At 40.4% G+C, this 15,842-nt stretch overlaps 1 protein-coding gene across 4 annotated transcripts in view; it reads left to right on the plus strand.

Moving 5' to 3' along the window:
- CDK15 (cyclin dependent kinase 15) overlaps positions 1-15,842 on the plus strand; it is a gene marked incomplete at both ends in the record, with an annotated part of 84,551 nt that overhangs the window by 14,450 nt on the left and 54,259 nt on the right. For all 4 annotated transcript variants that reach the window (XM_082840670.1, XM_082840673.1, XM_082840671.1 and 1 more), the window contains 2 exons: positions 7,963-8,057; positions 8,812-8,874. In XM_082840670.1, the coding sequence (XP_082696796.1) occupies positions 7,963-8,057; positions 8,812-8,874 (158 nt within the window). The remainder of the gene's footprint in view (positions 1-7,962; positions 8,058-8,811; positions 8,875-15,842) is intronic.

Here is a 15,842-nt window from a genome sequence, read left to right on the forward strand (position 1 = left end):
TGTCATTTGTTTCTATGTATTTTTTTATTTCTTCTTTGATTTCCTCAGTGATCTCTGGTTAGTAGTTCACTGTTTAGCCTCCATGTATTTGTGTTTTTTACAGTGTTTTTCCTGTAATTGATTTCCAACCTCATAGCATTGTGGTCAGAAAAGGTGCTTGATATGATTTTAATTTTCTTAAATTTTCCATGGCTTGATTTGTGACCCAAGATGTGATCTATCCTGGAGAATATTCCATGTGCACTTGAGAAGAAAGTGTGTTCTGCCACTTTCAGGTGGAATGTTCTATAAATATCAATTAAATCTATCTGGTCTATTGTGTCATTTGAAGCTTGTGTTTCCTTATTTATTTTTTGGTTTGATTATCTGTCCACTGGTGTAAGTGGGGTGTTAAAGTCTCCTACTATTATTGTGTTACTGTTAATTTCCCTCTTAATGGTTGTTAGCATTTGCATTATGTATTGAGGTGCTCCTCTGTTGGGTGCATAAACATTTATATTTATTATATTTTCTTCTTGGATTGATTCCTTGATCATTATGTAGAGTCCTTCCTTATCTCTTGTAACAGTCTTTATTTTAAAGTCTATTTTATCTGATACGAGTATTGCTACTCCAGGTTTCTTTTGATTTCCATTTGCATGCAATATATTTTTCCATCCCTTCACTTTCAGTCTGTATGTGTCCCTCGGTCTGAAGTGGCTCTCTTGTAGACAGCGTATATATGGGTCTTGTTTTTGTATCCATTCAGCCAGTCTGTGTCTTTTGGTTGGAGCATTTAATCCATTTACATTCAACGTCATTATTGATATGTGTGTTTCTATTACCATTTTCTTAATTGTTTTGGGGTTGTTTTTGTAGGTCCTTTTCTTCTCTTGTGTTTCCTCCCTAGAGAAGTTCCTTTAGCATTTGTTTAAAGCTGGTTTGGTGGCGCTGAATTCTCTTAGCTTTTGCTTGTCTGAAAAGCTTTTGATTTCTCCTTCGAATCTGAATGAGATCCTTGCTGGGTAGAGTAATCTTGATTGTTGGTTTTTCTCTTTCATCACTTTAAGTATATCCGGCCACTTCCTTCTGACCTGCAGAGTTTCTGCTGAAAAATCAGCTGATAACCTTATGGGGATTCCTTTGTATGTTATTCGTTGCTTTTCCCTTGTTTCTTTTAATATTTTTTCTTTGAATTTAATATTTGATAGTTTGATTAATATGTGTCTTGGTGTGTTTCTCCTAGGGTTTATCCTGTATGGGACTCTCTGCACTTCCTGGACTTGGGTGACTATTTCCTTTCCCATGTTAGGGAAGTTTTCCATAATCTCTTCAAATATTTTCTCAGACCCTTTATTTTTCTCTGGGACCCCTATAATTTGAATGTTGGTGCATTTAGTGTTTTCCCAGAGGTCTCTGGGATAGTCTTCAATTCTTTTCCTTCTTTTTTCTTTATTCTGCTCCTCGGCAGTTGTTTCCACCATTCTGTCTTCCAACTCACTTATTTGTTCTGCCTCAGTAATTCTGTTATTGATTCCTTCTAGTGTATTTTTCATTTCAGTTATTGTATTATTCATCTCTGTTTGTTTGTTCTTTAGTTCTTCTAGATCTTTGTTAAACATTTTTTGTATTTTCTCTATCCGTGCCTCCCTTCTATTCCTGAGATTCTGGATCATCTTTACTATCATTACTCTGGATTCTTTTTCAGGTAGATTGCCTATTTCCTCTTCATTTATTTGGTCTTGTAGGTTTTTACCTTGCTCCTTCATCTGTGACATATTTTTTTTTCTGTCTCTTTGTTGTTGGGTGGGATTGTGTTCCTGTCTTACTGGCTGTTTGGCCTGAGGCTTCCAACACTGGAGTCTGTAGGCTGTTGGGTAGAGCTGGGTCTTGGTGCTGAGATGAGGACCTCTGGGAGACCTCCCTCCAATGAATATTCCCTGGGGTCTGAGGTTCTCTGTAGTCCAGTGGTTTGGACTCGGAGCTCCCACCACAGGAGCTTCAGCCTGACTGAAGCTTGTGAACCAAGATCTCACAAGTGCATGGGGTAGCAAAAAAAAAAAAAAGAAAAAAGAAAAGAAAAAACAAAAAAGGAGAACAATAACAAAGAGTAAAGATAAACTTAGACTAGGAAACTAACAGATATGTTAGAAAGAATATAAAAATAAAAATATAGTTGAAGTTAAAAATAAAAAGAACCACAATTGTAAAAAAGAGGAGAAGGAAAAAAGAAAAAAAAAAAGGTGGAAAAGGCCTTGACTGTGGAGGATGATGCCTACGCAGGGGCAGGGTTTGGGCAGTGGGCAGGGCCTATGCTTAGGACCCAAAGGGCTGGAAAAGGCCCTGCGGGGTGGGGGCAGGGGTGAGACTTAGGCTCAACAGAAGGGGCCCAGGCATGCCTCTGGTCTCAGAGGGTAGGGGACCCAGCCTGGGAGGCCAGCAGGCTCCCTGGGCCCGAGTGGGTGGGGCAAGCACCCTCTCCTGCTCCTGCGGTCCTGGAGGACCCCTCCCACCTGCCCCTCCTGTTCTCCCCTGCCCTCCCTCCTATTCCCCCAGGACCACTGTGGCCTGGAGGGGGCCTCTGAGAGCATAGGCTCTGGCCTGAGAGCCAGGCAGGCTCCCAGGCCTTTTGGGCAGGGGAAACGCTCGTCACACTCCCCCCGATCCAAGATGCCGAGGGTCCCTCTAGGCATGGGAACCCCTCCCCCCTTCCAGCCACCCCTCAGGGGTGCTGGTCCTGTCTGGCCTCCACTTCTCCTTCCTTCTCGGTTCCCCCATGTCCTACCAGTTTGCTTGGGGGTTCCTCCCATCTCCTTGGGCATCGAGGTCCCCCACCAGCATCTGGCAGGTTCCCTATTGTGGGGAGACACGAACTCCGTGTCTTCCCATGCTGCCATCCTGACTCTGCCCCCCATAATTACATTTTAAATGTTTATTTTTGCAACTAGGAGATAACACTTTCATTTGAACAGGCAAATGTTAGAAGTTTTTATATAAGAACAAGTTCCCTAGTTTTATTAACCTATGTATAAATGTCTTAATAATGTGCATTATTTTGAATATCTTTCTATAAAAATAGAAACTTGGTTTAGAAAGAACTTCCAGGACTTTCAGCCTGTTAGCAGCATTAGTGAGGAAGCAATCATAGAACTAATCTTTTTTGAAGGCTAGGCACATGACATAATCTTCCCCCCAACTCAATCTTTTTTTTGAAACTTTACATCAACTCTAGTTGGTAAAGTGTTATTTTTGTCATAGTGATGAAGGGATATGAACTTCAGAGAGGTTAGGTAACACATCTGAGGTCACAGAGCTAGTAATCAGACTCATTACTTATTCAAATCCATTCTATTATATTCAAAATATCCTTTCTACTTTATTATGATAAATTTAGAAATCCTTAACTCAAGCATTTTTCCTTTTGCAACAGTTAAAGTAAAAATAGAAATCTATTTTTATGATACAGTTTGTATAAGTGTTAAGCAAAATGCAGGAGAGACATTTTAAAGAAAATAATATACAATATTGTATATTTGTCAATTCTGATTCTTTCATCCACTCTACAGCACTGTAATTGCAAGTCTTTAAGTTAGAAAACTGTTTCAGCTGAGAATCTTTTAATATCATTCTCTAGTAGAAAACATTACAAAGTAATTATTCCCAGTCCATATATGAGAAAACTGAGCCAAAAATAGACAGAGGCACCTCTGCGAGGTCATACAGTGAGGTGGAGGATAGCAATTAGAAGCACTGAGTTGCTGGTTACCACATATAGATTACGATAGGCCTGGTTGTCAAGAAGTCCTCCGTTAAATGCAATCAAATAACATCAGAGACATAACACATTTATATGTGTATAGTTGTATTTTTATAAAACAAAATAATGCCATGTGATTGGGATAACAATTCCAAAGAAGTCAGATGATAACTATTATCTAATATTTGTCTTCATATTTTTCTAAGTCTATACAGGTGATTTCTTAGAATGTATAACTCAGCTCATTGACTTGATTTGTGACACTCAAGCCAGAGAAAACATGGCATCAGGAACTACAAATTCTTTTCAATTCAATGCCCAATGTGGGTTGGGCCTGAGAATTGACTCCATTATTGACTCCTACGTAAACTCATGACAACTGTCTGGTCTTCATTAATTCACAAGCACTTACTGAGCACCACATGCCAGGCGTATGCTAGGTGCTCAAGGAGTTCAGAGCCTAGGAGGACTTTGACTACCAGGCACTCACTCTATATAGCTGTGCCCCAGGACTTTGAGAATCAGCCTTGTTCTTTGTCATTGTCGTCTTTACATTTTCTTCTAAAGTAGAACAGAGACTGACATCAAACATCCTGACCCATTTCACTTGCAAAGCTTCAATTTTCCTAAAACTTCACTAAACCACAAACCCCAATGAAATTAACAAAACAAAGAAATTAAATATTCTCATATCATTGCAAGATGAAAATGATAATTTTTTTCTAAATTATTACTCTCTTACATATATGAGAATCAGGTTAAATTTCATTAGCTGGAATTTCATTGGTATTTAGTTGGTCATATTAAACACCTTTTGGGACACTTAAAGACAGACTTTACATTTTTTAAATGAGCTGACTGACGTTTCGTCATGGGTCATTTTTTCTGATTTTGGGTTTATGTTGTTTTCTTCAGGTTTTCTCTTTGACTTTCTGGGTGTTCTCATGATCATACCAAGTTAGTATATGTAAAATTCTTAGACCAGTGCCTGGCATGTAGTAAATGCTCAATGAGTGTTAGCCATCATCATCATCATCATTATCATTATAAAAGTATTTTAGAAGCACTTAAAGTAATTCTATTGTGATTCCATTTGTCTGGAGCTTTAAAGACTCCCTTGTTTATCTTTGTGTCGACTTTGAAGAAGAACAAAAATAAGTATATCTAGACTATGTGAATTATAAAAACAATAATTTTACAGGAATCAGAATGCTCTGATTTTAGGATTTTTCCTCTTCTCAGTTGGCTTTGCATCCCTCAGCTAATTATCCTGTAGAACACACCATATTCTGCTGTGAAGTTTATGAGGTAGCTTTGAAATTAGAAAAAAAGACCTTTCCTTCCTGGGTTTAAGACCCACACATCTGAGGTGGTAGGCATCTTAGATATCTCTGGTGGATGGACCAAACAACATACCAATATCATGAGAAAACTGCTTTAAACATCATCTACTCTTTCACGTAAATTCCCTATTATTACTCGTCAAAAGTCACAGTTTCCGTATAAGTATTTCAGTGGTTCTGGGGTGTTAAAAAAAAAAAAGCAGTAGTAGACATGTCATAACACACATGACATTTATAACTAAAATAAACATGGAATAAAAGCATCTTCGGGCTTCCCTGGTGGCGCAGTGGTTGACAGTCCGCCTGCCGATGCAGGGGACACGGGTTCGTGCCCTGGTCCGGGAAGATCCCACATGCCTCGGAGCGGCTGGGCCCGTGAGCCATGGCCGCTGAGCCTGCGCGTCCGGAGCCTGTGCTCCGCAACGGGAGAGGCCACAACAGTGAGAGGCCCGCGTACCGCAAAAAAAAAAATCTAATTTAGTATATGCTTTGTAGTGTGTGTGTGTGTGTGTGTGTGTGTGTGTGTGTGTGTGTGTGTGTGTGTGTGTGTGTAGAGAGATGAGAGAGAGGGAGGGAGGGAGGGGGAGAAAAAGAAAGAGAGAGAGAAGTTCATGAACATAATTTGTAAATAAAAATATACATAAAATACAAGCATTCTCAACCGATTGTCCGAAGTCAGTGTTTTAAGTATGGATGGTGTTGAAAACTCTAGCAGAAACATGATATAAACAAAATTTTAAGATGTTAATCTGGGAGTGGAGGTTTAGTGAGGTTCAAATTGATAGGGAGGCTTAGAAGCTGATGGCTGGGATACTTTAATTTGCAACAGGGGTGATGCTTTATATTTATACATGGGATCTGATTCCATCCACATGTCAACCCTGTGAAGTCAGGTCAGGAAAGGCATTATCTCCTTTTCACAAGGAGTGAATGGAGACTTGGGTTGGGATTCTTTCCTGAGCTCGCTCGGGTAGAAAGTGACAAGGCCAGGATTCCCATTAGGCCTGTGGCTCTACGGTCAGTTCTCTGTTAAGACACCCAGTAAATATATTTGAAAACATGAAGTGCTTACTGTTGGCTGAGCACTGTACTAGGTAATGTGGCAGCATCTGAAAGAGAGGGAAAGTTGCTCCATTTCCACGTAGTCTTTGGTCTGCGACTAGGGACAGTAAGCAGATGCCTGTGAAACAACTTACTACGTTTACAAAGCAATGTACTTGTAAAAGCGAAATAATAAATTTAGCTCATAAGAATTCAGGGGGGAAAACTATAAGTTAGAACATTAGTCATTCAAGCAGAGTAGGGTTAGCAGGTACAGTAGGGCTCCTATGATGGTAAGATTCCCAGCTCAAACCGAGGTAAAGAAGGAAATTCACTGGCTCACAGATCTGATAACTACAGGCTTGCAGGGTGCAAAGGACGTCACCAGAAATCTGTCCATCACCCAACACTGTTTTTCTCTGCCTTAGGTTTAGTCCCAGGCATTGGTAATCTGACCACAGCAGCTCCCGGTTAAATCCTACAAACTCAGCCCTTAGACTGGAAAAGAAAGCATGTCTTTCCTAATGGCACAAGCAAAGTTAGAGCTCTCTTAAGGCTTGGATTTTGTGCCTGTCTCTGAACCAATCACTGTGGCTGGGGGATGTTGTGCTCTGATTGGCCAGACCTAGGTCACATGCCCAATCTTAGGTAGGGGTGGTATCAGCCCCATCAGAATAGCATGGGCTGGGTAGGGAGAGGGTTGGTTCCCCAGAGTAAAATAGAGGTGTCCCCACTAGAAAGGAGAATGGCTGCCAGGACGTAAAACAACAGGATCATTACAACAGGGTAAGATTCCTGAAGGAAGTAATTGTAAACATTTGAGTGTTTGAGTAAGTCTGTTTTTAATCTTATGGAATTCTGGGAGAGAGTAGGTGGAAGAGATTCATGATATGCAGGCAGACCCTGCAGAACACTGATTTGAGTTTTTACACTTCACTTTTCCTTTCCTTTAAGTCTTAAAGACACTATTTCTTCAAGCAGGGATGCCCTGAGCTGAGACTCACCATCTCCTTATTGTGCCTTTTCTGGTCTCCACCCTCCTGAAGGTCTTCCTATCTCTGGAGCCCCCAGAGTCATCCTTTCAAACCCTCTCCCAGCCACTCACTGGCCTTTTGTGGTGACTTCTCCCCTTTAGAGCTGCCTTTAGTGACCTAATAATAACCTGTTATCGAAGATGCAAGAGACAGTCCTCAGCCCTTCCCACTCATCCGGGCTCCCCAAGTTTGGCCCTCTCCTCTTTTTAAGTGTGAATTTCCTCCTTTCCACAGGTTTTCAATTCTCCCATTAAGAAATCCCATCCACTTTCTATATTATGATTCAGCAATCCTTCATCCCATGTTCTCATCCCTGCCTTCCATCAGTCATATCTACAGGCCCTGCTGACCCTCTGTGGGACTTTGAATTTTAGAGAATGGTCACATGTTGCAAAGTCCTACTCTAGAAGGCACAGCACTCCTTTTCCTGCTCCTCCAATGGCCTTTATCTCTCCAGGCTTCCTCTCCTGTAGCTCTGAAGCAGAGATGATAAGCTTCCCAGAGGAAGGCATTTGCAAAGTGCTCTGAGTGCTCTGATGAAATTGATTGGGTAAATGGAAACATATTTTTTGCAACTGCCTTAGCCTGTAAGAAAAATAAGTTATGTAAATGCAATGATTCACCATTTAATAAATAATGAAGATTGTTTTATAGCTTTAAATGTTATTTCACAACAAGAGATTTTTTTCCAACATTAAAAAACCAGAATGGTTGATTTGAAATGTTTAAAAAATAAATAGTGCTTGATATTTTTAAAGCAGTACTTCATGATCAATGATTGAATTAAAATTTTGTTTAATTTTTCTAGCTTCTCTCCTGAAGGGTTTGAAACATGCCAATATTGTGCTGCTCCATGACATTATCCACACCAAAGAGACACTGACATTCGTTTTTGAATACATGGTGAGTTGCCCCAGCATTTTATAAAGCATAAGGGAAAAGCCTGGTGCTTGTGTAATGAATCTGTTAATATTTTATGGCATGATAAAACTTCCATTACAATGTGGAAAGTGTCATGGAACTTTTCATTATTGTGATTAGTGGAGCCTATTGTTCTTATGCTCATTCTTTAGTCCTGCTCCTTTACCCGCTATATTTGCTGCCTTTTCCCCCACCTCACCAGCAATGATAAACATTTTGAGTTTGCCTCCTAAATAAAACTTTTTGCACTTATTTTTTAATCTATTTTTAATCACTATCCGAGCAGAACCCAACATTTTTTCATTGACAATAAAGACATAAACCACAAGGTTTTAAAAAATTGTATACAAGTTTACTAAAGAATATATCATTTTGTATTTCTGAAAGAAAAAATTGTTCAAATATTAGCAGAAAGGAATCATAAGGCATGTGTACCTGACTTGCCTCCAAGGACACTGAAGAGTACAAAATCCCCATGTCATTGTGTTCAGGGGCAGTCATTTAAAATGAGCCTCTCTTGTGCCGAGAAGCAGGCTTCCTTCTAAGAGCTTCCAGTTAGGAAGGCACACTGTGTTTGACTTTAACAGTGGTGTCTCAGAAAACCTGGTTGTGTACCTCTTGCACCTTATTCTCAAAAATTCTGAACTTTGTAATACCTTTGAGAGTCAAGTGTGTGGTCTGCTTTGAGACATTGACCAAGCACTGCTAATGTCACTCTCTCCACCATTTTGTGTAGCACACAGACCTGGCTCAGTATATGTCTCAGCATCCAGGAGGGCTTCATCCTCACAATGTCAGGGTGAGTACTTTGAGGGTCGGGACTCTCCTCTGGCTTGCCCACAGCAGAAGAATCTTGAAACAGACTACCATCACAAACTGAAGTTCCATGATACTAATAAGAAGATGGATATCATTGATATTCTAGGGGAAAGTAAAAAAAAAAAAGATTTGCCTCAAGATATGGAGCAATGTCTGGCTGTTTTCTGGGCAGCCTAACCTTGTCAGTCATTGTCATCATGCAAATGTGTCTTTAGAAGTATAAACCAATGAAAAAGAATTGCATTACAAGAAAAAATGTGAAGTTAGGCCATCGTAAAATAAATACTTTCTTCATAGCAGACTACTGTGGTCTGTGGTAAAGTTTGTGTTGTACCTGTAGTTCCCCACGACAACTAGCAAACAAAGTACCTTGTTGGACCTTTATCGGTTATCCTTTTGCCTGTTCTATCAGACCCGATTATATGTGGGACCAACTTCCATTTTTCCAGTCATTGGAATAGAAATAATAATAAACTCTTAACTAGCTGTAATTCTACATCTGTTATAAATTTTAGAAAGCATTTATATTTCATACTTTTCATTCCCTAAGGTTTTATTGGCATTAATTAATAGACTGGCCCTTAACATAACCATATGAGATTTGTATATGATGTACTCATTCATTTAACTAATATTTATGTGTTTATTAATTCATTCATTCAAGAAATATTTATTGACTACTTAGTGCCATGTTAAATCCTGAGGTTTCAATAATGAATAAGTTGTGTTTCTTATTTTCAGTGAGCTAAAGCCCAGTAGGATATATGGACTTAAATAGGTAGTGAGAAGAAAAGTTATAAGGGCTATGGCCATGTTAACTAGGAATACTCTGAGGACTCATAGCAAGGGGACCTAATCTAGTCGTGGAGGCAAGGGGGAAAGGAAGGTTTGAAGACAGGGATTTGAAAAGAGTGAAAACATTTTAAAATAGTTAGAGGAAAATGAAATAGAAAACTAACTAGGGAAACCAAGAAGGAATGTCTAGTAGTGTGTTAAGGACGCTGGTGAGGATGAAATCCATTAAATTATCTGCATGATCATGAGATTTCTTTCTTTCTTTCCTTCCTTCCTTCCTTCCTTCCTTCCTTCTTTCTTTCTTTCTTTCTTTCTTTTTCTTTCTTTCTTTCTTTCTTTATTTCCTTCCTTCCTTCCTTCCTTCCTTCTTTCTCTCTCTCTCTCTCCCTCCTTCTTTCTTTCCTTCCTTCCTTCCTTCCTTCTTTCTTTCTTTCTTTCTTTCTTTCTTTCTTTCTTTCTTTCTTTCTTTCTTTCTTTCTTTCTTTCTTTCTTTCTTTCTTTTTCTCTCTCTCTCTCTGGCAGTGCTTAGCAGTTCAAATAGAGGAGCAGAGAAAGTAGATAGTTGGATTGATTGATAATTGGGGTTTTGCCAGACATGTGAGAGAAAAAGACAAGTGGGCAAGATATTTGGCGATTGTCAAGAGAGAGGTTAAAGGGATGGTCAGAGGCTTCTAAACTGAGTCCAGTCTGAGGGAAGGAAATGAAGATACGCAGGTTGCTGTTAGCTAGGGAGAGGGCAGAAGAGTCAAGGAACTAGAGGTTTGATTAAATAGAAGAACAGTTGGAGAAAGAGTAACTGTGAGAAAGATAGAACATTTTCAGGCTTGAGTGACTCTCATTCCAAACACTGTGCTAAGTGCTTAGCAAAACAGAAACACATAGAAAACATGATTCCTCAAGGAACATAGAGCCAAAAACAGGAGATAAGACATACACACCAATACTATTACAGGACATTTGTGAATAACACCAACTAAGAAATAAGACCTAACGTGTAGACATGCAAAGAAGTAAAAGATATCTTCTCATTTTAAGAGGTTTTAATAAGCCAGACCTTTAAAGTTGCAATGCATTTCAAGAGGCTGGAATAGGGGAAGATGTTAGAGGAAGAAGGAATGTTTTCAGCAAAGGTACAGAGCAGGGAAGTAGAGGATGCATTCAAGGAAGAGGACCCCAGAGCCATAGATTGTTAGTGTTGAAGGGACCACAGTGTTTTTCACTCCTCAGGTTCTGACCCACTAGTGAGCTGTGAAATCAGTTGGTGATTAGCAACCAGCATTTAAAAAAATGAAATGGAATGGATGAGAAAAGAATAGAAAATATTATGGTATATTACATTTAGTAAGAATAAGTATTATTTTGTGCAACTTTTTTTCCATTTGAAGCTGTGCTTCTATCTATGTATGAATGTGAAAACTGGAAACATATATATTTCTTAGTGGGGGATGCAATAAAAAAAAAGGCTTAAAAACACTGGGTTGGGCTAACTTTCTTTTTCTGAAGAATTAGAATCCAAGGTTTGAAAGGACAAATGTTTTGCCTGAAGTTGTAGAACCAGCTTTTGCCATTGCTAAAAAGGATTCTTGGTTAAGATCCTTTTCTACCAGTGCCATACTGCAGCTCTGGTCCTGTTGGCCTGAAATAGAGACTATCTTAGTGAAATGGAGTATATTAGTCCAGAGAAATAGATTGGGTAGGTGGCTGAAAGCCTTACTTTCTAAGATATGGACTTTATTCCTTAGACAGTAGAGTCATTAAAGGGGTTTGATTGAAAAAGAATGACATGATCAGAAGGAAATGTATGTAATTGTGGTCTGTGGGATGGATTAAAGAAAGGAGACTAGAGTCAGGGATTCCAGTTAGGAGTTTATTGATGTGGGCTAGCCTAGTGCCTCTCAAGCTTCAGTGAGCAGATGAATGACCTGGGGATCTGATTCAGTTAGTCTAGGGTGAAGCCTGAGCTTTGCATGTCTAGCATACTCCAAGGTGATACAGATGCTGCTGGCGGAGGACCAAACTTTGAGTAGCAAATTTCTAGGTAAGAAGTGATAAATTATGGTAGTGAAGGTACAAATAGAAAGGAATGTGAAAAACAAAAACAAGAGTTCAGCCAGGACATGGTGACTAACTGGGCTTGTGGAGGGAAAGGGTGAGGTCAAACATGACTGATTTGGGGTGTGATTTACCTGGAGAATTATAGCTCTATTAACAGAAATAAAAGAAATCGACTTAGAGAGAAGGCAGAAGCATCCTGTTTTAGACATGATGAGCTTCTCATTGAGGTGGGATAGCCAGAGGAAATGAGCAGCAGGCAACTGAAGAGGAGACTGGCTCTCAGGAGGAAGGTGTATGCTAGAGATGTAGATTTGAGCGTAACTGATGCATGGAGTTTGCAGTTAAAGACGAGAGAGTGGATAATCAAAAGAGCAAACACAAAGAGAAAAGAACCGATGTTAGAACTTTTGCTTTTGGGGGTGAGAAGAGGAACAGGACAGCAAGGGGCAGAGGGAAGCAGCTTTTAGGAATATAGAAGATCCAGAAAAATGCATTTTTATGGAAGTCAAGGCAAGAGACAGTTTCAAGGAGGGCATGGTTGAGAGTGTCACAAAGTTGAAAATCATATTTGATAGCAAGGACTTTGTGGGTTTGTGAGGGGTACACTAATAAATAGAGGAATTTATTAGGGGTATATGGAAGCACAAAGGAAGAAGTTATCCAATCAAAGCAGATAGGACTAGGGATGTGTTCCCCACAGTAGAGGCAGCAGTGAAAATGCTGGGATGCCAGGGAGGGTATGGTATATTCCAAGAACTGAAGATAACTTAGGAGTTAAGCCTGGAGTTGAATGAACAGAGTTGAGGGTGGTTAGAGCTGAGACTTGAAAGGTAAGTAGGAGCCAGAGCATGAAGGGCCCAGCTATGTCATGCTATTCCATATGAGGAGCCATTCAATCATTTTAATAGGAGGTGATAAATTCAGATTTCCTTTTTGTAGAGCTCATTCTGATGACACTGTGGTGAATAGATTGGAAGGTGAGCAATACTGTTTTTTTTGAAATGTTATGGTCCCCTGACCTCACTCTTCCCTTGTTTTTTCTCTACTCCCACCCCATACTCTCATTTCCTCCAGTCATTCTCTAAATGCTAGTGTCCATTAGGGTTCCAACCTTGACAGTGAGGCTAATGAGGACAACAGTGGTGCAGATGTGAATTGATGGTGGAGGAAACTGGATATATGTGCAATTAATTACTTGGCCAGAATTAATGGGAGATGGAAGAGTCAGCAATCCTTTTTCTAACTTTAAGTAATTAGGTGGATGATAGTGCCATTCACTGAAACAGAGAAATGGGAAAATCGATTTTGGAGGGATACAGTGAGTTAAGTTTTGGCATACTGAGCTTGAGGTGATTATGGGATGTCCAGGTGAACTTCAGATTATAGGGGTCTAACAGTTCAGGAAAGAGATCTGAGGTGGAGCTAAAGACTTTTAAATAATCAGAATACAGTTGTTAATTGAAGCAATGTTAGTGGATAAGATGGCTAAGGGAGCATGTAAAGTGATAATAGAAGGTCAAGGATGGAACCCTAAGGAATATCAATATATTAGACATCAGTAGAGAAAGTGGAACCTATAAAAAGAACAGTCAGAGAAGTAGGAGAAAAATTAAGAGATTGTGGTACCAAAGTGGGGAGAGAGCTTCAGGAAGGAAGACGGTCAACAAAGCCAGATGCTGCAAAGAGAAGGAGTGAAAGGTATCCATTGGATTTTTGTAGCAAAAGACATTGGTGACCACAGTAAAAACATTATGAATAAAGTGATTGTAGCAGAAGCCATTTTGTAGGGGGATGAATTTCACATTTCAGAGGAAAAACAATTCCATATGATGGCAAGGCCCAGTGTGTGACCATGGGGAGTGAGGGGCTAAAGTGTGTTGGAGAAGCAGATCGTCGGAGTGTGGAGGGTGACTGGACATGTTCACATGGGCACTGATGTTAGGGAAGCAACAGCTGGGATCCAGGTGCCCAAGTCTTGAGTGAATGATAGAGAATGGTAGGGAGTCATGTGGATGACAGTGAGAAGAGGGATAGAGGAAGATGTGGCTCAATGGCATGAAAGTCCAAACAACAAGGGTTTTTACTTGAGGGTGGAGAAGCAATGGTTTTGAAGTGGTATTGGGAAGTCACCCAGCACCCCACCTCGCAGTAATCAAAGGTATGAACAAGTTGTAGAAGAACTAACATCCACTTGAGAATGCTGTAGGGAAGCAGTGAACTCAAGGTCTAATTTAAGCCAAAGGAGACATAAGGAAGTTCATCAGAGGGTGGGTTTTAGGAAGTTTTAAAACCAGGATTGAGGAGTGAAAAGTGAACAGTGAAAAGGTTTGGGGGAGAGAGGGGCGATGGATGCTGGGTTAAATGAGAGGAAGCAGAGAGCAGTATGGAGATGAGCTTTAGGGAGGAAAAAGGAATAGTCAGAGAGGCTTATATTTTTAGTGACCACAGAAGACAGGATGGGAATCATAGTGAGATTAGCCTGTGTCAGATTTCTAATAGAACAAATCCCAGGAATTCCCTCGTGAGTGGAAGGACTCGGGCTTCCCTGGAAGAGTTGACTGACTGATCTGATCGTGTTTTTGTGGGACTCCTAGCCCAGAAGGTACTAGCCCAATGGAATTATTTTGTTCCCAAGAGCCTTATTGTGTTGGAAACAGGACTAACCCCTGGGCTATGGAAAACCCCTCTGGAAAGAGTCACGATGTGGATGGTGATTGAGAAAACACCATCAGATTGGGTCGTATTACTGGTGAAGTTTTGGCAGTGGGAAAGGAGGAATACAGGTTGTAAGGGATTAAAGAGTAAGTGCGTGGTGAGGTTACTCAGCACACACTGCAGTTTTGACAAGTGTGGCTATGAAATCCCATACCTTAAGACTGCAGTGTTTTGCCATTTACAAATGCTTGTAGACATGCGGAGCCAGGGAGGAAAGGAGCTAAAGAGCAAGAAGGTGAGCGGTAGGTGTGTGACTAATCAGTGAGACAGTCTATGCTTGGGACGTGAAAGGGATTTCAGGCTGGCCCACTATGAAGCTCTGTCTCTGACTCAGCTAGCCAATTCTCTCCTTCCCTGTCAGGTTTTAATTTTCTAACTTTTCTCTGGTTTCTCAGGATGGTGTCATGGTGTCAGGCAGGTCTGAATTTGAGACCTGGCCCTGACTCTTTTTAGACATGTTTTTAATGTTTCCCTGAGACTTATTTTTCTTATATACAAATCGAGGACAAGCGTATCTTCCTCACAGGGTTGTTTTGAGGATTACAAGAGGTCCTGGGTATTCAGTACATGTTCTTTCCCCTCCCTTCCTTCTGTCTCTGTCCCTTGCTGGTCACCATCTCTCTGTCTTCTGTCTCTCACCTGTCTTCATCTCCCTCTTTCCTTACTACTATCACACTGAAAAACATATTTTTAAGCACCTACCATGACATTTTATCTTTTACCTGGAATTTAAGTTGGTCCTTTTTATTGTCTTTTCCATGAACATTTATGTTGATAACCGATCGGAGGGTTGAAATGTCGTTATGGGACTTTTGTGCTTTGGCAGCTGAGTGATGTGATGAGTGGTAAAATGAATAATACAGTGTGTGTGTTTGAAGCACCAGGAAGAGAAAGAACTGGGATGAGAAAGACTCATAGAACCAGTGAACATTTGAAGTAGGAGCCTCAAGAAAATGTTAACATTCTTAAACGGCTTGGGGACCCTGATATGGGAACTGCATGGAGCCCATGCAGCCACAGCTGTGCAGTGGGAGGTAAGCTCCCCAGGATCCTGCTTTGGTCAGACCATGGCACTCATCAACTTGATTCCAACGTGTCCAAGTCATTGTTAGGTCATAGCAGGTTCGAGCATCTCTGAAGTTCCTAGTTTCCAAGATGTGATGGAAAAAGTGGATTTATCTGCATGGCTCTGCATCTACTATTTTGCCCGTGTCCCAGGAATGCTGGGGCTGGCCTTGTCTTTTCAAAACTGCCAGAACGTGTTCTCAGTTGGCATAGGTCTTTGTAAACAGTAATGTTGGTGTTTGAATTCTCAGTTGCCAGTGGCACTGGAAAATAGCAAAAGACACTTGGAATACTAGCATTCTTTTTTTTTTTCCTTAA

Source organism: Leucopleurus acutus, assembly GCF_964270905.1.
Source record: "Leucopleurus acutus genome assembly, chromosome: 6".
NCBI lineage: Eukaryota > Metazoa > Chordata > Mammalia > Artiodactyla > Delphinidae > Leucopleurus > Leucopleurus acutus.